Source organism: Cyprinodon variegatus, unplaced genomic scaffold (assembly GCF_000732505.1).
Source record: "Cyprinodon variegatus isolate N-32 unplaced genomic scaffold, C_variegatus-1.0 Scaffold7, whole genome shotgun sequence".
Lineage (NCBI taxonomy): Eukaryota > Metazoa > Chordata > Actinopteri > Cyprinodontiformes > Cyprinodontidae > Cyprinodon > Cyprinodon variegatus.
This window is the reverse complement of record NW_015150460.1, coordinates 1,479,437-1,506,126: the sequence shown is the minus strand read 5'-3', so window position 1 is coordinate 1,506,126 and position 26,690 is coordinate 1,479,437. Positions and strand designations below refer to the sequence as shown.

Here is a 26,690-nt window from a genome sequence, read left to right as displayed (position 1 = left end):
TATGCACACTATTTCGTACGTTTTTGGACGTTTTTCCTCAAAAAACCACATCAGTACGCATGCGCTGGCAGATAGAAAAAAAAAGCAGATCTGCGGACAGACGTAAAAATGGGAAAAACAGTGCAATCATCACTTATTCATGTCTCTAACTACGTTGCTTGCTGTTTTATATCTTAGGGTCAGGGTTAGGGCTAATTGTAATTTATATTCTATATTCATGAATGATGAGTCAGATGCGCATGCGACGAAAAAAAAACGTCCAAAACGTACAAAATTACGGTGCATAACTTTTCGTACGATTTCACACGCAATCATAATGAGAATAGGTTGATTTGCTGCACGTAGGCATCTAGACGTGGTGGAGATAACTTCTACAAACCGGACATCAGAAGGAATAAAAGAAACTTCAGGTATATCGTTGGTGTCATCCATCTATCCATCCATCCATCCATTTTCTGTCACGTTTTTCCCCACTGGGGTTATAAGGGGTCCCTATCTCCAGCTGTCAATGGGTGAGAGGCGGGGTACACCCTGGATAGGCCACCAGTCCATCGCAGGGCAACACGGAGACAAACGGGACAAACAACCATTCACTCACACACTCACACCTAAGGAGAATTTAGAGAAGCCAATTAACCTAACAGTCATGTTTTTGGACTGTGGGAGGAAGCCGGAGTACCCGGAGAGAACCCACGCATGCTCAGGGAGAACATGCAAACTCCATTCCAAGGACTGGAATCAAACCCAGAAGCTTCTTGCTGGGCCACTGTGCAGCCCTGGTCGGTGTCGGTATTAAAAAAAAATACATTAGTGCGATATTCATGCACCACTATATGTTGGGTCTATAGAGGAAGAATCCAGTGAGCATCTGTTGCACCGAGGATTTCCGAGCAGAATAGACAAACTGCTAGTACTTAAAATAAGCACTAATTTCACCCACGCAATGCATTATTTAACTAAAACGACTTAGATTCTCTGAAGTTGGAGATTTATGTTCAGTGGCCAAATCTGCAGCAAACATTATAAGGCCCCAAAATCCATATGGATACCTCGTTAAAGCTGAAGCATTTATAAACCCAAATTAATCAATCATGTCTGTGATAAGTAGGTGGAAACCTCTGACTGGAACTGAAGCTTAATCAATGCAGTCGATAACTGAAGTATAGAACGATGTTTGAAAACACTGCTGTTAATTTAGAGTATGTTATTTGGGCTACATAAATCCTGTTGTGTTGGTAGAAAAATAAAATCTACATTTTCTTTTGATCAATTAAAAATGGAGATTCCATCTGGCTTTAGGAAACAAAGATAAAATTTAAGTAAACTTGTATTTTATCTATCCTCATCCTCTCATGTTTGCTACATGTACCTGCAGCAGTTGTTTCCCTTAAAGTCAGAGATTAATACTTAAACACATATGTGAAAGATATAAATTTTCTGACTTTTACTAAGCTCCTGCAGATTTTTAGTTACCTGCAGGTATCAGGTTGTGACTTGTTTGTTCATCACTAAATGTTTCCCTGGCTCTAAGCAGCATAGCCCTTTAACTTTGTGCCATTTGTAAATCAAAATAGCAAAACATTAATGAGCTAGGCCTGAAAGATTCTCATAATACTGAAAGGGGTTAAATTATCTGCAGTGAATGAACTACCATAAAATCCTTGATTCAATGCCTACTATTCTGGTTATCTGTGTCTAAAGCAGAGTGCTGTGAGTGTTGTGCATAGCTGTCTCTGTGGAGCACTAAACTAAGTTGGATTCAAGTGAATAATACAACCACAGACGAAATGATCAGTCTTCATACAATATATCCTGGAGAATGTTAAACAGGGATCTCTGGTTTCCCACGGAATCCATGTTCTGACTGTACCTGGAATTGTCAGGGTGTCTGCAGAGGTTTGGGAGAGGGACACGAACCTTGACTCTCAAAGCTAGCTGCTCTTCCCTGCCCCTGCAAGGCAAAATATAACAGTTACTGAGGCTTTCTGTTTGCTTTGGTGAACTGATCTGGTAATTCATAGACTTAAAAGAACACACTGTGATCATAGGCAAATTTAGACAGAAAAAAAAAAACAGAAGTTCCAATAAAACCCTTTAAGGACCCTCAGAAAGTCTGCAGATTTTCTTAACATAAAGGGTGAGCTAAAAGCAGGTAGACTTACCAAGGAAATGTAAAAATAGGTTAGGAGGTAATTCTAGTGCAAACTATTAAACCCTTTGAATTAAAGGTTGAATCTCAAAGTTGGCAAACCAAACTACAAACTATCCTAATTAAAAACCAACCTGTAATATTTGATCTGTTTACACTGAAGTCAGAACCCAAGACTTTTAAGCCTCCATGATTAAAACAGTGAGAAAAAACCTCCAGAAAAGCTTAGCTTCTGAGCTAACATTGAGCACACATTAGATCCTTTATTAGTTTTCATTAATACTTTTTTATGTGGGAGTAGAAATGTCAGGAGGAAGTCTGGTGTTTTTGCATCTCTATTCTTTAGCCCAGATGGTTTTCTGGCTTGGATCTATTTGTCTCTGATTCTCTTGTCTGTACAAGCAACTTATTTAAATATTATATGTATATACTCTATATTCACCTATCCTTTGATATAGAAACCTATTTGATAAAAACAAGGAACATTTTCAACAGGTGACCCACCTGACTCATGAACTGGGGCAGGGGAATCTGAAAGTTACACCATCATGAAAATTCAAACTTATTCAAACAATTATTAGTATTGTTGTGCCGATGCCATTTTTTTGGCTCCCGATACCGATACCCGATACCTGGCTGTGCAGCATCGGCTGATACCATCTGTTTCAAATGATTGTGTGTGTATATGAAGAACTGCATAATACTTGGATGTAAAATAATTGCCATCTTGGTTTTGTCAAGCTGCTGCCTACCTTTGTGAAGCAGGAAAATGACTAATAGAAAGTGAATCCAGTAGAACTTTTTATTGCCTACCTAGGTGACAATAGTTGAATAAACTTTTGGTTCTCAAAATGGTATCAGTGCTCTATTGTCGGTACTCACAGATACTGGTATTGGTACAACACTAATTATTAGTTATTTTGTAATATGAATATTGCACAGACTGGTGATATATCATACAGTGGAGCCTAACGGTAGATTCAGAAAATGTAGTGTAGAAAAGAAAATAGTCACCTCTAAGTTTGGAAAAGTATGGCTGCATTAACACTTCCATTCCAAACATAATATTTATACTGTAAAAACATATAAAAAAACTTATATCATGCATGAATAAGTAAATAAAGAGAAGTCAAATAATAATAATGATCCTTGGTCTGAATGTCCAAGAACGTCACGACTTTCTGAAACATCTCTGAATATATAAAAAAGAATATTTGTGTTTTTAGTTTAAATATAAGTGTTTTTGCCTTTGATCACAGTTATTTTTCAAACTAAAACTGCAAAAATAGTTTTGCTACTAGAAACATGTAATCACCTGTTTTTTCCTATTCATCAGGTGGAGAGTAGGTGTGACAAAAGAAGAACAACAAATTAATTACACTAACTTTAGAGAAGCAGTTCCCTTAGAGAAGAAAACTTATGTTCTGTTGCTTTTAAGGAAGACATCAAACCTTTTACCTTGAGTTCGTTTAAAGATGCAAAAACCAAAGAAAAAAACTTTAAAGAAATCTTAACTCAGCTGACAGGGAATATATTTTTCCAGCATTTGCACCTTTTTCTTTACTTTTGTCAGATTTTCACACAAAAGTACTTTGATATTTTCAAAGTAACCTTCACAGATGCTAATGATGCTGCCTCTGTATCTTTGGTATTTCGAACGGCTAAAAATGCAAATAAATTACATATATAAACATTTAGCAATCCTGTCTTTTCAACCTAGAGTAAAACCTGGTAAATGTCACATTCAGGACTCCTTATGAATCTCGGTAAATAGTAGCTTCTGACTCTCAGACTCAGGAAATAAATGCAAACTAGTTAAAAAGGGGACAGTTATGTACCTCTCCCAGAGCGTGCCAGTGTGTGATGGGCTTCCGCGGGTAGGCCAACATCTCATTCCAGTGATCTCGTCCAAGACCCACTGCATCTGGACCTGCTCGACACACACCGATCACCTCATTGTGTCCAACCCTGTTATGAGTAACACACTTCAATTAAGATGCAATTGAATCACAAAGCAATGCTTTTTCCTTGGCCTAAACGGAGGCAGAACTACAACACAATAAAAAACAATGTAAAGAAAGAAATAGTGCATAGATTAGAAGTGAAATAAAAAGAGGTTATTAGCTTAGATTTTTATTTTTTTTTTTGAGACTGATGTACAGATTTATGTAGAGCTGCACCAGTTAAATGGTAAAAGAAAATTCTGTAGATTATCCTTGATTAGTTTCAGTTAATAAGCAGCACGTCATATATAATATATATACAGAAATCCACTATTTTGTGGTTAATAAGCAGATCAAAACCAACAAAATTTACAAAAGATAAAGATATATGCTCCATAATTAAATGTGGATAATCTTGCAGTTGATGGTTGATTTTAAAGTAGAAGTCTATCAAAGAACCTGCTGCATATCAGTTCTCCTTATTGCTCATGGTCCTCGGTATTGGTTGTTTTTATACGTTACAAAATACATCTTTACTTTCTTTCATTTTCTTATAACTGCACCAAAAGTTTAGCCTAATAAACTAGCCCCACTTGCCAGCGGCCAAAATCATTGTTGCCTGTGTGTTTGGTCTAGCCTCGATCAATGTCCCAGGCCCTAGAACTGGTGGGCCAATCACAACGCAGCGATGTGTTTTCAATTTCTGGATGCAAAGCGGGCGGGGTTTTGAGGGCGTGACGACAAAGCTGCGTGATGCTGGAGAAAGCACAACAAGAAAGATGCCAACAACTATTAAACAGTTCTCGTTTGACTCAGCTTTGGAATCAGTTTTGGAAGGATTAGACTTGGGGTTTTCGTTGAAATGTGAGCAGGAAGAGGCTCTGCCTATCATTCATTTTTAAGAAGGACGTATTCGCCATTTTAGCGATAGGCTGTTTGTTTACACTCCCCCACCAGCTTTCTGTCACGCTTCCTATGTCACAGTCAGTTGCGCTCATTGGACAGAGCGTTGGCCAATAGGCACAGACAACGGTTTAAAAAACAAAGGGTTGTTCTCATCTACAATCTTCCGATGTCTCATTTATCCAAACTAAATTAGTCCGGTTTATCAGGCTGCCAAAAGTTGCCTCTTTTCCCAAACTATTCCTTATCTTCTATAGTATTTCTCTGCAGGTTAACCCCCCACTGTTCCCAGACAGCTATTTTGTTAAGAAGATGGAGGAATCATTAATAAGGGTGTAATGAGTACGAAACTAGCCTTCTAAAGAGACAAAGGTTTTGCTCGTTTATGGGTTGAAAATATTCCATTTGAAAAAAGGCAGAAGGAATGTATGAATGTCATAAAATGGGATTTTCTTGTTTAGATTCTTTCACAGTTGAACACATATGTTGTATACTGTATGCATATGTTGACCTAATCCATGTTAGGGAGTTTGGTCGCTTTATTGATGCGTTTAGTTATTTTAGTAGGTTATGGTTTGCTTGAGTTAGAGGTGAGTCTTCCACTTACCGATCGTAATCCATCACCATGATGGACAGACTGACTTGTTCCACGTTCTCTGGAGGAATGTCAAAGATGATGGCCTCGTTGTAAACGGGGTTGAGTGTGCTTTTCTTGGTGGTGGTTTTCCTCTTTTTCAGCCTCCGTCCATTACACACCAGGTACACCTTCACGTACGGATCTGTTTATACAAATGGGGAGTTTTCAATGTGCTGAATTTCATTGAAATGAGAAAAGCAAAGTTCAAAAATTTGAGAATATTAATTAATAAATGTTCTACAGTTTTCTCTCAAAGCAAAATCTAAAACACCAATGTCTTTTCTCTGTCTCATGTCTCCTGCACTCATTCCGCTCTAGGCGGCCACCTGCTGTTGTATTTCAGCTAATTTTAAACCTCAGTTTGCTTTGATGTCAGCTTTATCTGCTTTCAGGGTTACCTGAAGAGCCTGTGATGTCCATGGCTTTGAGGTTCCTGCATTTGATGACTGTTAGGGTCATTCTCCCCGCTTTGGGCAGATAACACAACGAGTACATAATTTCTCCCAAGTCGATGCTCTCCTGAAGGGTGAAAGAGGAGAAAACAGAAAGACTTTAGCCTGCTTTAAATGAGCCGACCCCATTCTGTGAATTAAAAAGGCAAATCAAGACGGTAACCTTTAAAACGATGCAGAACCTACTTAGTTTTCAGATTTCATATTAGCATTCTTTGTATACCATAAAATTCATTTTGCTCTGGGTTGGACTAATTTCTCAGCCGCTATAACATTTAAAACACACATTCATAGTCACTAAATCATAATTTCAAATTAGGAAAAACTGCTATTATTTTTTTCAGAAACAATAACCAATCCTGCAAGATAATAGTTGTTTATTTGGGATGTGCGTCTGTTTTAAATACATTTAATAAAAATGGAGGAAAAAGATGGAGGGAAGAGGTTCGATGTTGCACATCTCTGTATTTCTAATTTAAATCTAACCAGCATAGGTTTTAGGTTTCTACAATAAATGTTAAAAGGCCTTTTAGTTTCCTTCCACATTTCACCCATTGTCACCTGACTTTCACCAAAATGTCTCACATCTGACTCATTTTACTATTAGAGAAAGATAACCTGCATCAAAATAAATAAATAAATCAATTCCCAAATTAAGTTTTTTTTTTTTTTTTTTAATGGAAAACAAATCCACAGTGAGATTGTCTCTAAATTAGGAGGACATTCTCTGCAGTGGCTGACTCCAAAATGACTCCAGTGATGCACCCAGGAGCTCAAAGCAGAACTAAAAACAACATCTAAAGCACTGCAAGCCTCACTTGCCTCATAAAAGGTCGGTGGGCGAAACGCCACTCATGGATGAGCTCTAAAGCACGACTTTACAGCTCCACAACATTTTCGAAAGATATGAGTTAAGCTACACAAGTAGGAAATTAACAGCAATTCAGAGAAAGAACGTCATATTTACAATCAAACATTGATGGCCCTACGCTGCTATGTTGCCTCTGCATTATTTCTCTTGAACGATGGAAACATGCATTTCTACAACAAAATCCTGAAGCTTAAACAGACACCCAAACTTGAAGAGATGCTGATCAGGGTAGTTTTGTGTTTAAAACCCTCAATGTAAACTTGAATTCAAGAATCCTGCAAAGAAAACTGGGCAAATTTCCTTCACATTAATGTGAAACTCTCCCAGTAACCTCCCTATGACGACGCAATCAGCTATTAAATTTAAGGGGTGTTTACTTTCCTCATAGGACCATGTTGAGTTAAAGCTTTTACCCTTACTGAACAAAATTACTGTTTAAAAAACTGTTTATATTCACTCCCATTCAAGTAACAAAGTACAAATACTTTGTTACCTTAAGTAGAAATTTTGGCTATCTATACTTTACTGGAGTAATTATTTTTTAGACAACTTTTTACTTCTATTTTTCTTGCAATTATCTCCGCTTTCTACTCTGTACATGTTAAATTTAGACATGTTAATTTTGGTTAATTTAAGCTAATTTTCGTTATGGCCTGTTAGTATTTAAAAAAATGTAAAACATCAAAATGTGTTTCATCCAGATGATTAATTTATTTGTGTTTGGATTCAGTACTGCACCAAAAATAAAGAGCCGTTCAAGATTATGCAAAGTTTACTAGTCACTGTTATCATGTCACTGTTATAACTACATTACTGTAGTTATAAAACTAAGAAACTTAAGTATAAGAAAGTTATCCAGACTTGTAGAAAATGTTCCTTTAATAAGGTAGTGCATACTTTTTCTTTTAGTAGTTTTAAAAATTGTACTTTTGAAGTTTTACTTGAGTAAAAAGCTGAAGTTGATCCTCTAACTTCAACAAAATGGTTTTGAAACAGTGGGATGTATACTCCTACTGGAGTTTTAAACCTTAATACTCTTGACACCTCTGCTCCCATTATCTTTGGAATTAGATTTGGTTTATTTGAGTCCCTATTAATTCAGACATTACAGCAGTTATTAGGTTCATAGTAATAATCTTAGTCTCTGAGTACGACCTTTAACCCCACATCGCTCCTCGGGCGCTCCATGATGGCAGCCCACTGCATCCCCAAGGGGATGGGTTAAATGCATGGGTACATTTCTCCAATGTGAGATCAATTAAGTATAATTATCAATAATTTAAGCTTTTTAGCTGAAATGTTGACAGTCAAGGAAACTGCTTATGTACTTATAAAGCCGAAGAGTTATAAACTGGTTGCATCTTATTTGTAGTCAATAATTGGACAAAATGGAGCATGTTTCTAACTCATTTCCATTTCTTTATGATTGCAGGAAAACACAATGTTTTTTTATTAAATCTACCTGATAAATGAAGGTTTGATCTAAAGAGTTACCTTAGCTTTAAATATTTTTATACTGTTGGTTCTTTAATAAATATAAATGCTTTTAGTTGTAATTATTATATTAATATGATGCATATACTTGCACTGTTTAACTGCACTAAATAAAACTAGAGAAGTACCAGCTTCATTAATAAAATGTTTTTTCTTTAGAGTTGTTCATAATAATTCTGTGTCTAAAGGTCGAGTTGGTTGTTAAGATAGGTAGATTGAAAGGCAAAAAAACAAAACACCATTAGTTTATATTTAATGCTCTTATCACAGAGAAGAATTAATGTACAACTGCTAATTCTCCAGGGCTCTGAAACACCAAAGGAGCCTCAGACCATCATACTACCACCACCTTTTCCCCCCCAAATAAAACTGGATCAGTTTTGTCCCAGCTGTAATGAATGATTATTTTCTTCTAAGTCTTGAAGATCATCTAAACATATTTAGCTAAATTTCATATAGTTAAGTCATAACAATTAAGCCTTATGTGAAGCAAGTGTGGCCTGCAGGGCTAAATGTCACTCTGGGAATCATTTTTATGTTCCTGTGTGCACGCTTGGTGTCATTTTTCAGTTTTCTTGGGAAAGTTCCCCACTGTTCTATGTACTCCTCCTTAATGGCTAATTGTCCTCACTGTGGTTCAGTGGTTTTGGATGAAGCCTCCAAAACGTTGCTTCAAATAGCTTCTTTCCCCTTGTAAATGAAATCATCTGAACAAAAACAGAGGTACTGTTTAAGAAGAAGAAGAAGAAGCAAATATTTTCCCACGGCAATTTAAAGAAGATAAAAACCATAGAACCAAGCTGGGAATTCTGGTCTCATTATAAGCCTGCTCCCTGCACTACGGAGGCTGTATCAACCTCTTTGTGTCGTTATGTTCCCAGACAAGAGGACAGCCTTTAGCCTCAGACAATTTACCCCAGAGAAGAGAAACCACTGCTAAAGAAAACTATTTAATATTAAAAAAGTATACAATAATGAAACCATAAAACTAGGGAATGGTTGCTCCAGACTGGATGTATGACTCAGAGTTTAGATAAGAAAAAGTGTCTAAAACAGTCTGAATTGGTTTTCTTATCAGCAGTTTAGAGATTCCAATGCATCTCCGAGGTCATTACAGTGTTCCTACACAATATCTGAGAAAGGTACATTAAACCTAAGCACATAATATAACTCTTATAACATGGTAAGAAGGATTATTCAGGTTTTGAGAAAAGAGCTAAAGAGAAACAAAATATTTAGGAAGCAACATTTTCTTACTGAGCTTCGATCCAATAAACTTGCTCTTATCATGGGCAGTTAGTTAACAATACTTGACAGTTATTCTTAAACATTTTAATAGATGCTGCAATTGTTATGGGTTTGGCATTACAGGAGTGTTAAACCCATTAAACGTTCCTATAAACTTCCTGCTCATACTTACCAGCTTTTAGGTGAATGACATTTAGTGGTGAAGGATGACTTGTTCAATGGAAAACCAACTTATGTTTGGAGGCAATCTCAATGATGACATGCATCCAGACAATAATCTGCAACCAGTGGCAACTCCATTTCTCTGTCTGCTGTTTTGCAATAAACTCTTTTCCCTAAGATATGGTGACCTTGAGAATAGGTCAGAGATTATATACAGAATTAAGGAACGGAGAGAAAAAAGGCTGATTTTGACCCCACTGAACGCCTGCAGAGATAGTTTAAGACATACTTTTCATGGCAAATTGACCAACAAGACCACACAGTTGGACATGGGACAAATGCTGGTTGATGCAATCTTACGGCAGCCTGTGACGAGTCTGTGCATACACATAGGCAGGTTTTATATATGCACAATACTTGTTATGAGGGATTGCTGCAAAGAAAGAAAAATCAAGAATTTCTGCTGTGCCTTTATGAGCTGCTAGTTTATATGCAGTGTTATGCACATAGGTTTTTAGAGTTTTTACAGTTGTTTCCCTGTGGTGTAGCAAAACTAAGCAAATGAAGGACATAAACCAGTCTTGCCAGCCAACTGACAACCAGGATGACATCTTTGCCAATATTGTTTGTACTTTCAGGGAGCAAAGAGCAGAGATCTGTAGGAGAATCTAGCACCATAGATGATAAAAATGAGCATTTATAGCTGTTTACTTTGTAAGATAATCGCTGATCTGTTCAAAATTGAGGTTCTCTAAAGTTTTTAGTTGCTTAAAGTTAGTTTACATTTTAAACACAGGCTCAATGTTTATCGTAATAAATGCATTCATTATAAAGCATAGTAAAGTCTGATAAATGTTGGTGTTAAAGAGAAGGCATATGGCCCAGATCTTCATTTCCTCTATCAGCAGTAGTTTATAGCTGTGCAGTCTGTTTAAGCACCCAGGATTTTTGTACAGTTTGCTATAATAAATCAACTGTAGCTGCTGCTTGGTATTTTTACTCTGTGGTTATATTTATTTGTGCAGAATACCCAGCAGTTTCTGGAAAATGTGTGTGGGTGTTTGGCTGATTAAATGCATTTCCCAAAGCCTTTGAATTATATAATGCGTTCCACCTGCTTCTTATATCAAGCAGTGTAGAGCATTCCAGGCTCTCACAAGTGAATTGGTGCAATATTTAGTGATAAGAGCTTTCTAAAAACAACATTAATACCTATTAACAGCATGTTTACCCACAGCAGCAGCAGTAATAGTGGATTTAAAAAGGTCTTCCACTCACCGTGGTAGCAGCGTGGATATCCTTCCATACCACTGCCTCCCTTGAAAGATCTGAGAGTTCGAAAAGGTTGTCCACCACAACCTCGCCAATCATGTCGTGGCTCATGAATCGGTCAAAGTCGTAGACGCTGAAGTGCAGCTTGCGGTTGCAGATCTCATCATACGCCACAGGGAAACAAAAGGTCTCATCAAACGTGGGGTTCAGATTCTTGCGGTGGACTCGTGTCTGGAACTTCTTCTTCCTTTCTGGCAGAAGGTAGATCTTCACATATGGATCGGAGGTGCCTGTAAAGTCCTTGGCAGGAAGGTCCAAGGCCTTGAGGATCTTTACCACCAAGGCCTGCTCCTCATAGTCGTAACGCAGTGAGAAACTGAGTTTCCCACAGATTTCAACATGCCCTTTGGCTTCGTCCTCAGAATCCACTGACTTCTGCTTGTACAATTCTGGTTTTATTCTTCCGATGCTCACTGTAGATGACTGCCGGAGAGGCACTTTGTCCATGCTGAAGTCTACGCTGCTGACATTCATTTGACGAGGCAGGTGGCGCCGGAATGAACTGTGCCTGTTGGAAAAGTCAGAGGACTTTTTGTTAAACATCTGAATATGAAAGAAATTGTTTTTTCTGCAGTGCCTATGAGTGTTTAGTATTTTATCTAGGTGAACAAACATTTCGAGTTTGGTGGAATTCTGATTCTGAGGGTTTCAAATCCTTTCTCTCAAACAAAAATATCTCCTTTAAGATAAATGTTGTCTTCTAGCCAAAAAACATTATGTTTATCGCATACATGGGTGCACTGAGGCCACAGAACATCATAGTCTAATAAACCACTGGCAGTTCCACCTGCACTTTAAGTTTAACAAAAAAGAAACATATTATTTTACATAATTAGTAAAACATATTGCAGTGAAGGACGCAATTGTTCTGTCATAGTTAGCTCTGGCTTTTTTTTCTGTAATGGGAGCATACTGGGTCTTTACAATGTTAGGTTATCCTCAAAATTCAAATTTAATAAGTTGAAAAACAAAAACCCTGTTCTACTCCGTATTTTATACACAGTATAGAAACATATCAACTAAGCAATTATAAGCAATATCTGAGCAACTGACTTAATACTACAGTACATACTGACTGAGAACTGCTGCAAATGACCAAAGATGTACTTTTACTCTCTATATTTGACCACAAATATCTGTAATTCTACTTCTTTCTTTCTAAAAACGTATTCATTACTTTTATACACATTGATGACAACCTGCAACAAATGTAAGGAAAAATCAAGATTCAATCTTTTAATCTGGAGCCCAGTTTGTTTATAGAAAAAGAAATCATTTTGACACATTTTGAAACACAAGACATTCCCCATACATTCCTACATAAGTTTAATGTAAAAATGATTTCGAAAAAGTATTTTATTTTTTACTTTAATTTAATTTTGCAACTATTTATTTTTTGGTCTGTAAATTCCTTAATTTACAGAGGATTTGAGTAGCATTTCTGGCAAATACATTTTTACTCTTAAGTAATTTCTTATTGGGCTCATTTTTACTTGTACTTGAGTAAAACATGTAGGCTGCTTTAGTTTCTGTTCAAAATTGGCCTAATCTTTGGAGATTGACCAAAACTCATAATGTGTCTTTTGCTTGTATGGTATTTGGAAGACCTGATGCTAGGAGAGTAATATTCCCACATTGCCTTACTACACATCTGACAGTGTAGTATTATTTAATTAACACATATGACAACATCACAGCAATGAACTGATAAAGCAACCTTCTTACATGCAAAACTATGAAAAAGTTTTATGCACAACCTGGAATTCTGGATGCTTCAACAAAGGTGACTTGAACTCCATTCCAAATAAATAACCACATAGAGTAGGAAGCAGTTTGGATTGGATGGATATTTTTAATTAACAAATAATAATCAAGTTTGAAAAGGGCATCGTGTATTAAATGAGAGCGGCACTCATCAGAGAAAAAAAAAAAACTCGAACCCTGAAAAACAAAATTTTAAATGACTAATTTCAATTAAAGTACATATTATTTTACCTGTACGGTGCAGAGATATTAAATTATTTGATATGCAGGGATAAATTTATCCCCTGCTCGCTTATAAATATGAACACTTTAAAGCAAAGACAGAGGAGTTCTTTCATGTCGATTGTTGAACTAAATTTCTATCCAAGTTAAAACAAGATTTGTTGTTGTTGTGTTAAAAAAAAGACATCCTTTGCATTTCTATTTGGACCCTATATACCAACTACCTTATTGTGGAAATTTCAGTGAGGTTGACATCTACAGACAAAACTCTGTTTGAACCTCCAATCTTGTCACCTAGCAACTGGTCCTCCCGCTTTCCGACGGTAAGACAATCACAGCAGTGGCACAAATTATACTACATGGGAAGCACAGCGGAAGATTAAATGCAACACTAAAGTATAGTAAACAACAAAGAGGATCTGTGCAGCTGACACGAGGCAGCGAAGAGAAACTGAAGAGAAATTAGCACAATTTAACATGAATTCTCTTTTTTTTTTCTTGATAATATGTTTTTTTTTTATACTTTTGGTTACATTTTAAATAAACTGACTTTTGTTTGAAATGCTTGATACTGTGACTTTGCGCTTAATTAAAACAATAAAAATCTTGAATTTCAATAAAAATGGTTTGCACTAGCCTGCAGCTTAAGCAACCAATCTATGCTCTAAGTGTATCAATAAATACTGTGCTTAAATCATTCATCATTCTTTGGCAATTCCCAAATATAGAAGGAAAACTCTGATGATCCAGACAAAGTCCTACTGTAGGAAACAATGTAGTTCAAATTTACAATAGACACCCAGATAGCATTGAGCTAAACCAATTTGATCTTCCTTTAACTGCTTCAGGAAGCAGTTAAAGGAAGGAAAACTGCCAGACAACTAAAATTTAAAACCATTTTGAAATCATATCTTTGAGTTTTTAGGGGTCTAAAGAGGAGGAGTAGCACGTGTGTAAAAGATAAAATCTTTTTCTATAAGCTTCTTTTGCATTTTAATTATTCTTATTTGATACAAACATAATAAAGAGCAACAAATTGTGTCTAAGTTTTTTTTAGAGTACATGGGAACACTCAATAGGAGGTAAACCTGGACAACCCTACTGACCGTTCCTTCTGGGATGATCTTAACCATCAATAAGTTATAAGTGATGTTTAGCTCTGCCCTGAGGTCTCCTAGCAAAAGAGGAAGGTGCCCAAGAGGCCTCCTACTCAGAGACTACGTATTCTGACTCATTCAGAAATGTTCCCCCTTAGCAAAACAGTGGCTTCAATCTTAACCACATCAATAAGACAAAGCCCAGCAACTCCACTGAGCAAGCTTGTTTCATGTACTTGCATCTCAAATCTACTAAAAGGTTGGAATGTTACCCATACCAATTATCTAAGAGTCTTGCCTTTTGGCTCAGCTTGTTTTTCACCTCCACTTATTGGAGCAGGTTCAGAATTAAAAGCAATATCTCCTACTGTATCTCCCCATCCTCTGTGGGAAAAAAAGAAAAAAGAAAAGCAAGCTCCTGGTCGAAGCACAGACTGAGGCTCTATCCGAGTGACACCCACAAGGCTAAAGGCTGTCCAGATTCGGCACATCAGTCTGGAGTTCCTTTCCTACCCTCGACAGTGTTTGCACTGTTTACAAACGAAAGGTGAAGGTCAAAGCTTGCAGAAACAAATAATAAACCCTGTCCTCCACAGCTAAATATTGAAATTCAGGTAATGGGCCCCACAGCCAGGACTGAGGAAAATGCACGGTCCAAGAAGGCTCCAAGGATGTTAGAAATAAGCTGGCAGATTTCTAAAGTAATCAGTTACTCAGGCTTTACCACCATCTAAGTAAAATATGTTAGGTCTTAATTTTCTATCTACTGTGTAGTGAGGTCACCATTGCTTTACAGCTGCCTTATCTTTACCCATTGGACACAAATCCAAGGGCTCATGCTTTTTACCAGATACATCCTACAGGCTGATTACCATAGAATTAGCTGACGATGTTGATGCATTCACAGATTTAAATAAAAGGATTCATCAGCTTTAAAAAGAATTCATTAAATTACATTATTCTGTGTTTCAGATACCTGGATGGCTATAAATATCCCCCACCGTTAGTATTTCACATTCCTAACATTTAATCAATAATGCATTCTAACTGCGTTTCATTAAAGGGTGACCTTAACGGGCCTGCTGGATGACAGTTAAACAAAAATATATGAGGAACATTTATCTTCTCCCTCAAATCAATAAACAGTGAAAGAAAAAAAAAAACACAAAGTGTCAGAACTATTTTTGTGTTCTCTTTGCTGTCATAACATCCTCTAGCTGAATGATCTCAGGCATTTCTTGGAGAGTGGAGCGGTTGTCAGAAAAGTGGGAGGAAAAGTCTGTGGCAGTGGGCGTTTTAATCTCCAGCTTGGCCTCTCAGGCTGACCGGTGGGTGTGCGATTAATGAAGACCTTGGCAGCAATATAATTGAATTAATGAGCCTAATGACAAGTGTCAATAACGGCTCCCTGTGAGAAACCGATCACAGCTGCCCGCTGCGTGTCACAAGGGAACCTGCCCTTCTACAATGACAGCTCCGGCCCTGCAGCACTGCTAATTATGAACCTTCTAGTTTAAACACAGAGCTGGGGAACAAAGAAGAGCAAGAGCTGATTGTTTAATAACTGGGGTTTCTTCCCGATGTTGCCATGGCAGCTTGACTCACGCACAAGTGATTATAGGGTTACAACTGCACTGAGAACATATGTCACATATGCTACAGAGATGTATGGCTCCAGTCTTCTTTCAGTTTGCTAAGTCCAAGGTCACTGTGCAGTCAGTGGTGATTTACATGAGACATGGCAAAGTACCTCCAGGACACTGTCAGAAACTGCTTTCAGCACGGAGGGAGCAATTTTTTTTATATTTCTTGGGGAGGATAATACAAACAAATCTAATTTCCTCTAAGTGGGATTGACTGACACAATGTTATACATAGTTTAAATTGAAGAAAAATAATATACACGTCTAAAACTCCTTTTTCAGGGCATAACTTTGGATTTAGGATACAAATTTTCTAGCTACTGTTTCATTTAGTAGGCCTTTCAACAAATTAAACATGATTATAGAAGCAGGTAAAATTATTCAATCCAAAGCAATGTCAATCTACTATTAATTTTCATTTAACAAGAACAAATAAAATGTCTAAGAGCTTCTGTGTCTCAGAATTAAACATAAAACGCCACTTTAATGGCTACAAGAGTCTCATCTACTTCATGAAAAGCATCTTTTGTAGTTGGCAGAGCCACGAACTGCTCTAATGACCTGCTACAAACATGATTCACAGCCGGACATCAGCTTCCTGCAGCTGTTCTGTAGAATCTTAGCCCACATCTTGGCAAAGGCTTCTAGCTGATTGATATTCTTGGGTTTTAAATCTGCAACTTATTGCTTTTCCCTAATTCTACAACTGATCTTTAAAATGGAACAAATTGTGCAACTATGATGGCCACTCGGAGATCTTCTACGACTCCTGAAAGCAAGCCTTGGTTAACTTTGAAATATGCTTTAGTTGACCAAACTCTTTGAAAGTCCAAAAACTGCAAAGCTTTAGTTTCCTCTAAGATGGTGAGACTTTCTTCAAGTATGTCCTTATACTTGATGAAGCAGTTCCAATCAGTAAAACTTTATTCATCTTTATTAATCTGAAAGGGAAATTCTGCCGTTACAAATTTTCAGGATCAACAAAAGCAAATCAGCCACACATCGTCAATACTTGACCACTGCTGTGGTTTACTTTATGTAAAACATGTGTTTCCCTCAGTTTATGACTTATTATTCTTCCTTCCACGAACGCCACTGATTAATTGCCTCAAAATGTTCTACATTAGATCCATCGCAGTTTCACCTCACCAAACTGAATCCTAAAACCACTTTGCTATTCATATAATCGTGAGCAAATTAAATGTGATATTTGTGTCCTTTAATAAAAACTTAAACCGTCGGCCAGGTTTTGCTTACTCAGTATAAGACAATTAAAGGTTTTGGATCACCTGGCTCCTATAGTAATCTGGTGGAACCAATTAATAACTTCTTCTTTCTGCAATTAGAGGGCATGAACAGAGTTACCTAAAAGGACAACTTTACCAGACCTACTTCAGCCTATATGTAATATTTGAAAAAATGTGCTTAATAAAGGCGGTGCCAAGCCGACCATGTCCAGCTGACGTCACAATATCTTTGGAGAAAACACCACCATTGATTTGAAGTCTGATCTGGTGTACTTGATAAACAGTTTTTAATGCTTAATGCTGGACTTTAAAAAGCAGTAATTTGTCAAAATAATGCCTAGGACATGTAGATATTACTATAAGACATCCATGTAGCAGAGCTGCCAAGGTTCAGAAAATGACGAGAGTGAGACTTTGGTGTTATGACTCATTTGAACCAAAAAATGTGCCTTTTTTAACGTTTGTTTACACCTTAAGACCAATGTCGTCACCTCTAGGCTAGCGACACTAACTGCCCAGTTAACAGGCTTTGAAACCAGTTCAAGGTCGACCTATACTGATCGATCTGTATTTTCCCAAAAATCACTGAAGATGGAGCGGATATTTGAGGCCCTTGCTAACAAAGCAATTCATGTAATTATACATTGGTGCTGTTTAAATGAATTCATGGTTCTACATAATATTTACAGTAAATAGATTAATGCTATATAGAATTTATTGCTGTATTTTTTGACAGTTTTTGGTTGATATATAACAATTTCATAGTAGGACATTCTACATGATGGTATTATTAAAGGGGGGGGCATGGGCCCCCTGTACCCATTTAGATTTGCCCCTGTCTGAGATTATTTCGTTTCAAATAACAACACAATAACATTGTTTAACTGGAGATATTTATAATGTTGTTTTTGTTACACTGTGATGCCTTGATGAAAGAGATGAGGGGCTAATATATAATCAAATATAAATATAAAAAAACAGATATTATATTATGAAAATTAATATTCGACTGCGGGGAAAAAAACACATCAGCCCTGGCTTTCGGATCAGTTCATTGCATAGGTAGTCCTAGACAGGGGTTAGCCTTTGTCCCTTTAGAACAGGCCCTGGCCCTCGTTATGGCCCCTGTACCATAACAAACCATGACATAGCAAAAGTTTAAATAAATGTAAGAATTTTTTTCTTGAAGTAAGCGTATTTCCCTTGGTTGAAAGAGGCAAGACAGTTTTCAGATGAAATAATATGATTTATGTTACCAGAATGATTTCATATCTTAAGTTACTGATCAGTCAGGGTGACTATTTTGAGCTTTTATATCCGACACAATCAGGATCTATTGTTATCCTACAAAATAAAGTTTGAGAAATGTTAGCATGGAGAAAACCTACTTACAGATGTGCAGCTTACAGAGACAGTTTCCTCTTTGCTACTTAATCCTCCATCATTTACATTACGTCATAAATATCCTGACATTTCTTGTATTTTGATTTTTTTCTTTTCATTTCTAACTGCTGCATTCCAGTTTTTGCCTGCGCTTAAATAAACTGTGTTTTTTAGCGTAAATATTCAAATTAATTTAGAATTTGGCTGTAAATTGTTATAAACCAGTCTGTAAATGACACACAAACACACGGGGAGTTTTAAGTGTGAATTGGGCAAGAGAGGTAAATAAAATGTCCACAAGCTGTGCAATAAATATAGGCAATAATAAACTTGTAGCAGCCTTAAAGGAAAAGTTTGGTCATATTCATTATTCAAACTTCTGAAAGTACTTTAAATATAAAATTATGACATACTGTTCAATAAATGATAAGTGTTTTTAATTATGAGTATTTTCATTTCAATGTGCTTTACTGGAGACATCCATGTTTGTCAAATTAAACTACTGCCACCTAAAAGCATGGTATATTTTGATATGCACAATAGTTTTTCTACCTTCCATTGAACCTGTAAATCTTTCAAATTTTCTAAAGCCTAAAACTAAAGTTTTCTTTTTCTGGTTAACATCAGTTCAGCAAAGACACGGATGTCATTAATGCATAAAAGAAGAATACAAAAAAGTGTTCTATTTTGACCATTTTGATAAGAGCAAGTCTAATTAAGCAGTTAATACATCTTTAAATCCAAAGTATAATTGTGCATTAATTTAAAGGATGCAGATGTTTGATGGAGAACTCTAGTAAAACCAACAAGTAAATAATATTAATGGAGAACAATGTAGAAAACAGAAAGGTGGGGGAAAAAGCTTCATTAAAAGCAGGCTGTAGTTATCCTGGTGCATTGGTCCCCAGTCAGGTTGATGCAGGTTTGTTGAAACGGACATGGAGGGCAGAGGTGCCTAAAGACCAGGGTTTGGAACCAATGCCTTACTGAAAAATGTCTGTGGCAGGTTAATGTTGTGGGGTGGCTTTTCTATACAGCCTAATCCGCCTTATAGTAGCTTATATTAAAGCATATTCAATTTGATATATATATATATATATATATATATATATATATATATATATATATATTTAATGGAGAATGTGTTTCCTGACATTAAGAAAATAAATAATATTCACTCATGATCCATGAGACAAAGTGGTTCGGTTTGTGTTCACCACTTGTCCCTTATTCTTATTTCTGATTCATAATTATTGGATTAGTTTGCAACTTTGCTTCACTTACTATCAGATTTGTTTATTTTATGGTGCAGATTCCATCCATTTAGAAGTTTACGTTAAAGCTACTTCTGGATTATTGGTTGAACTTGTGTGTTTTGTTTCTAAGTATATTCATGGTATTTGTTTTCCTTTTTACTAACCATTGTTTGTTGCTGTATTTCCTGCTAAATTGGCTAGACGACGTCATTGATTACCTTGCTGGGTTCTACTATTTAAAGGGTTTTCTTTGGAGTAATGCTTTGTTTTTCTTTAAAGCAACTTTTTGAGTTATCTTGTATCACATTGTTTATTTTGCAGACTCTTTCATTATGTAGATGAGTTTGTAAATTTGATTAATATTTTAATGTTGTTTCTCTTTTTAGACTTTGTTTTTTCTACCTGTTTAATTGTGACATAGTCCACTCAAGAGCAGGTGTGTTGCCAATTGGTTATAGTAGCACCGAGTTCTTGGAAGTTCAGGGAGATGGTTTTCAGAGTTAAAAGTGCAAAATAAAAATCCTCAGAGGAATCTGGAACCGCTAAAGTCATATTCATTATCTGAGCAGCAGAACCACCTAACTAAGAGTAGACTCTTATTAGTACCTTGGTGTTCATCTAAACAATAATCTGTATTGGAATAAAACCACTTGATGCTATTTAAAGGAAGGGTCAGGTTAGACTCTACCTGATAAGAAGACTGTAATCTTTTGGAGTTCAGGGGGGGCTTCTAAACACATCTTTAAGGTTTTAGTGTTGACCCCAGTCATCTTCTATGGGCTATTTTGTTGCAACATCAGAAAATCTACACCTAAGAGAAAGCAGTTAGATAAAAGAAAGGCATTCTAGGATGCTGAGCGACTGGAGGCAGTGGGAGATAGAAAGAAACTGGGAAAACTAACATCTTATATGGGCAATATCTCCTATCCCAAGCATGAAGCTCTTGCAGCTAAGGAGAGCTTCTTCAGGGAAATGATGTTGCAACCTAGGTGCACAAAGGGGTGTATTCATCCTACCTGCAACTGTTAGCAGGGAATGGTGACTTAATGGTTATAGAGGGTAGATGTTTCTTGAAGACCCCTCTGGAAAGCCAGTTTGAATCTCAGACTGTCATTAGGGATGGCTACATGGTGAGGATGCATTTAATTTTAATGCACAGTTAAATGTAAACACAAAATGTAGCCTATTTAGATTGCCTACCCAAAAAAAGTGCAATATTTCTTCCTATGTAAGTTTACCCTAACTATACACTCTTATTCTCTCGTTTTGTTGTCAATTTGGTACAATTCAAATATCCTTAATTTTAGACTATAAATTATACAGTATTTCAGCTACTGTTATGTTTTATTTCATATATATATATATATAAGTGTGACTGAACCACGTCTAAACCGAAGTAGATTTTAAATATTAATCATATCTGTGAGAACAATGTTTGAAGTGTGTAAGACTGCACTTGTTACCTTGAGGAGGATGTTGGCTCAGTCGTCTGCCTTTGGATCTTTGTCGGCTGTCTGCTGATCTTTTCCTTTAGAGCTGTTTGCACCTCTGCGGGAATGTCTGGCGACGTCTGACTGATCTTCATAGCTCCTTCCAGATACTTTACAGAACTACGTCCATTTACTTTTACCTCCGGCGGGTGTTTCTTCTCCACCTCCCCCACTTTGCACTCGATGACAGGAGTGGAGCTGGGAGGAGGCGCCTCGGGGAAACCCACATGGAGGCCGTTTTCAACATGGCCAGACAGAGTTTTGCTCCTCCAAATAGGCCAGCACAGCTTCCAAAAGACAAAGAGAGAGACTACCAACAAGGCGAGGCCACAGAAACCCACGACCACAGCAAGGAGACTGATTGAGATGTCTGCATGAATTAATCCACAGAAGAAGGAGGTGTGATACAGGACGGATATGACATGAACATGCAGGGGAGAAAAGAGAAAACAGAAGAAAGAGCAACTTTAAGGAAGAGCAAACAGGATATGCATGTTTTAAATAAAGCTCAAAGGTAGAGACTTTTCAAACTGCCACAGTGTCAAATAACTACTGCATGTAATATAGGAAGACTAAAGTAAATATTCATTCTCTAATATGTTCTCATTACACATATAATGTGCTATATTTTAAAGTTTTTTTTTTTTGCTGAATACAAATATAGCTTTTTAAAAGGTTATAAAACCAAAAAATTATCTGGTACAGCCTACACAATCATGAGTACGAAGAAATGTCTGTAACACACTCCATGAGGACAGTAAGCTACCAAATGTGACTGAATTTGGATCTTAATTCTCTTAGTGTTTTCAAGCATATTAATGGAAAATTCAATTGAAGGAAAAAGTGATTAAAACAACGAAAACAGGAATAGCAGTATATTTATAAAAATGTAAAACTGCCAAATATTCTTTCTTATTTCCAGAAAAGGTTATTTAAACATGGTTTTAGAGCTCATCATAGCATGGAAACAGCTCTGGTGAAAGTCACTAATGATATTCTCATGGCCTCAGATGATGGACTTGTATCTGTACTTGTCCTGATGGATCTCTGTGCTGCATTTGATACAGTTGATCATAATATTCTTTTGGAAAGACTTGAGTATTTTATGGAGTGAAGTGGTTTAACTCCTATTTATCTGACAGCTTTCAGTTTGTTCATGTTAATAATAAATCTTTCTCATGCTCCAGGGTCACCTGTGGAGAACCACAGGGATCAGTGCTGGAACCAACTCTCTTTACTATATATATGATCCTAATTGTTAGAATTAAAAGGCAGCTGGGATTAATTTCAACTGTTATGCTGACGATACCTCGCTATATCTGTCTATAAATCCAGATGAAACTAACCTATTACATAGATCACAGGCATGTCTTGAAAACACCTGGATAACTCTCTGCTTCCGTATGCAAACAAAACAGACGTTATAGTCTTTGGATCAGATTCTTTGAAAAAGAACCTGATAAGCCAGTCACTTTATTTGGATGGGATTAAATTGACCTCAGATAGAAAAGTAAAAAATCTTGGTGACTTTTTTCATCAGGACACACAATCTTAGCTTCTCTATGTTGGCTTCCTGTTAAATCCAGAATATAATTTAAAATCCTCCTCCTCATATATAAAGCCTTAAATGGCAAAGCTCCATCTTATATCAGGGACTTCGCCCTCAATTTGCTAGTGGTTCCTCTAAATTCTACACCATCCTGGAGAGAAATATCATCTGTGGTGCTGCCATCGACATCTGTTTTTGTTAGAGCTTGGCCTGTTTTTCAGTGTAGTCCTGTTTCTTGTACTATGACTAACTGTATGTGCTCTCATTTGTCCTCTTACATGGGGGCTGGCTCAGAGCACAGTTGCCTGGCTGTGTGTTTCCTGGATGGGGCCACCTGTGGAGCTGGTTGATCAGTTGCCTTTTGTATCCCTGCTTCTTTTTCTATGTCTGCTTCTGTCAGCAGATGGCCGCTCACACAGAGTCTGGTTCTGCTGGAGGTTTCTTCCTGTTAAAAGGGAGTTTTTCCTCTCCACTGTCGCTACAAGCATGCTTAGTGTGAGGGATTGCCTTCGGGCCGATGAGTTGATGCAATCAACTGGTTTTCCTTAGATAAATATAGACAATCTGACTGTATCATCTGGTTGATTGTCTCTCTACAGTGCCTGAGATGACATGTGTTGTGAATTGGTCCTAAATAAATAAACTGAATGTAATTTAATATATATTTATGGTAGGGGGGCCATATCCTAATATTTTGACCCAAGGCTGTCAGCTGGACTGTTTTTTTTGCTATCGTTCTTTGTTTGAGCAATGTCACTGATCAATCCACTTCTAATACACCACACTGCAAAAGAATGAATATAAGTATCATATGTGCAAGTAATGTATCAGGTCAAAACGGTATTAAACCATGCTTAAAGCTAAAATATATGTATCATATCGTAAAATAAAAAAGCTGTATTTCAACGCCCTTACTAAAATTGAATATTTTCTATGAATCAAAGCCTGGATGGCATTTCTGTATCAAATCCTCTTCATCTTTTTCATTATTGTAAAGATGTAATATGCCACTCTTAACCAGACTGTTAAAGTATAGTTAGTTTAAACATTCCTAGTTTAGCAAGCAAAAGCACTCCTGTACATGTGTGCATCCCAGATTTTTTCCTAATTTAAATGTTGTTGGCATGTCAGGTCAGCAGGTACTGCACTGCAAAAATGGTCTATAAATAAGTGAAAATGTCTTAAATTAAGTGTATTTAATCTTCATTTGAGTTGGTAAATAGGATGATTTGCCAATGGAATGAGTATTTTTACTCTTAAAATAAGATTATTAGATAATATGCACTTGAAATAAGACAATTAAGTTGTTTTTTCTTATTTTAAATGCAAATTGTCTTGTTCCAGTGGCAGTGTCTCACTTACCTCCTCAATTCAAGAAAAAATGCACTTATTATAAGAAAAAATTACACTTTTTTGTAGTGTGAATCAAAGCTTTATAGTTTCAAAAAGGAAAAAACATAAACACTGATATGTTTTCCCCTGTTTATGTAAAAATCCTCGCACTAACCAAATCCTAAATAGGTTTATATGTCTAATTGCTATTAAATCAACTACTAATCCAATCCATCTCTCTCTCTCTTTACTAATCTGCTCTTCTGTTCTTCTTGTATTTCTGAATAAAATGGAAGAAAATGAACTAATGAATGACTCTACTGTACGTAATCAACTTACTGCAAGAACTTTTTTCGAGAATATTCTTATCCTTTGAGATCCACTTGCATTTTAAATTCTGGCCCCTCCCACCGGGGACCTTCACCTCAAGATAATAAATTAAGAATTATTTAAGAAAAATTTCATATACTTCAACCCTAATAAAGTCTTTATGCTATAACTTTGAAATGAATACATCTATCTATCTATCTATCTATCTATCTATCTATCTATCTATCTATCTATCTATCTATCTATCTATCTATCTATCTATTTTATTTCACTCCTTTTCCAAATTTGATGAGTTCTCGATAAATAAGATAACTCGAAAAGGAGGATGAAGCATGGAAACACGTTAAAAAGGAAAATAAAGCAAATGAAGGGTCAGGAAAGTGCCTTTCTGTTGCGCCTCACCTGTTGCAGTGTGGTCAGGGTGGACTGCGCGCACTGCAACATGCGTAACAGGTAGGTACAGTTTCAGCATTTCATGACCAAATTTGTTTTTCTCCTCAGCTAATCGTCTTTACATTAAATTCAGTAAAAGATATTAGGAAGTAAAAACTTTTTTTTTTTCTAATTTACCTGCGTATCCTTTACCTTGGATGCTGCTCTCCGAGGGGAAAATATCCGCACATTTCTCTCGGTCCACGTGTCCTGCAAGGCAGAGCTCCGTAACGATCTGGAGAGCCCTTTGGCACAGGGTCATGCTGTCCTCCGCCCGGACACTCATGTCTCTCCTGTTAAGCCATTGCACTCCAGACGAGACGGGTGGGCGGTGGTTCATTTGGGCACCTTTCTACGCGCCGCTGACAGCAGAGAGGAACGCTGCGTCCTGATCCATAACCAGCGCGCAGCGGTGCCAGAGAAGCAACTGGTCGCGCTCCCGCGATCAGAGTAACAGTAAGCGGGGTGGCGGAGCCCGACCCCTCCCCTGCACCCAATAGCAGTGCGCCTCGGTTTGGCTGTAAATCCCGTGGGGGGGTTGGTAACGAGATTACATTTGCTGGTAATACTGGAGTGTTCCCCATGAGCGACAGGCGACCTGTGCGTGTCCCCGCATGCATGCTGGTTTATAACCATCAGTCCTCATCCTAAAACCTGCACATGATGTCAGCATGTGATGGTTTACCACTTGAAAAAAATATTGTAGTATTAAAAAGTTCCACAGGGACAAAGTACAAAAAAAAGGACACAATGTTCAGACCAGTTTAAAATATGGATTTACCATAAAGTGGTCTGCTGGTCATTACAGCAGTGTGTCAGTTTTAGCAGGTGTGGGATAGAAATCTGTTAAATAGATCAAATGAAGGACCCAAGAAACTGTTTATTTGACCTCTTTCTACTCATGCATATGAAGCCTAGCAAAATGATCAGAGGTGTCAAGTAACAAATTACAAATACTTTGTTACTGTACTTAAGTACACGTTTTAGGTATCTATACTTTACTCCATTACTTATTTTTCTTCCTACGTCTTATTTCTACTCATTACATTTTCACACAAGTATCTCTACTTTCTATTCCTTACATTTTTAAAACAAACGTTACTCGTTACTTTTGGCTTTGGTTTAATGTTTATAAATATTTATTTCACATCATGTGAGTCAACCAATGCAGATCATTGGCTCCATCCACATCTAGTGAAAACTAGTGTCATTAGATGAGTCCTATAACGCCAACACTCATTGGTTAGCTAAAGGAAATCATCAGAAGCAAGCAGGTGTTCTTCAAACTGCAAACGTGAATTGTCTATGCCATGCTACAATGTCGGATTCAGAAAAAGATTTTGAAATGTCTGAAAGGTTGGAGACAGGCGAGAGCGTATCAGGGGGACGGAGACGAACAAGACCTCCCTCATCCTTGGCTCTATCTCAAAGAATTTTTCCAAATAGTCTAAAATTTGAGCTTTCAATTTATATAGTGGCATCTGGCTGTTTCTTTTTTAAAGGTTACTTCATACTTTTATACTTTAAGTAGTCTTGGAGCACATACTTTTCACTTTTACTTGAGTAAAGAGGTCAATTTTATACCAGAGTGTTTTTAAACTGCAGTATCTATACTTCTACTTAAGTCACAAATGTGTGAACTTTTGACACCATTGAAAATGATCTACTGTACTTCTTACTTCAGGGATGTTACATTCACAAATTAAAATATTTAGAGGATCTTATCTCAATTAAGGTGACAGTTCTTCAAAAAA

General features: G+C 36.9%; 1 protein-coding gene and 1 long non-coding RNA gene across 3 annotated transcripts in view; one reads left to right on the top strand and one right to left on the bottom strand.

Moving 5' to 3' along the window:
* LOC107085364 overlaps positions 1 to 26,690 on the top strand; it is a 67,458-nt gene that overhangs the window by 7,239 nt on the left and 33,529 nt on the right. The window lies entirely within an intron of this gene.
* syt10 (synaptotagmin 10) lies at positions 672 to 25,323 on the bottom strand. Of its 2 annotated transcripts, none has more exons than XM_015375639.1 (7): positions 25,090 to 25,323; positions 21,267 to 21,663; positions 11,138 to 11,699; positions 6,031 to 6,151; positions 5,603 to 5,774; positions 3,988 to 4,117; positions 672 to 1,951 (listed from the first exon to the last, which is right to left on the bottom strand). In XM_015375639.1, exons 1-7 carry the CDS (start codon positions 25,274 to 25,276, stop codon positions 1,880 to 1,882), a joined length of 1,641 nt encoding a protein of 546 aa, XP_015231125.1. In that variant the 5' UTR covers positions 25,277 to 25,323; the 3' UTR covers positions 672 to 1,879. The 2 variants fall into 2 exon arrangements, with proteins under 2 accessions (XP_015231125.1, XP_015231116.1); XM_015375630.1 differs by having other exon boundaries at positions 25,075 to 25,276.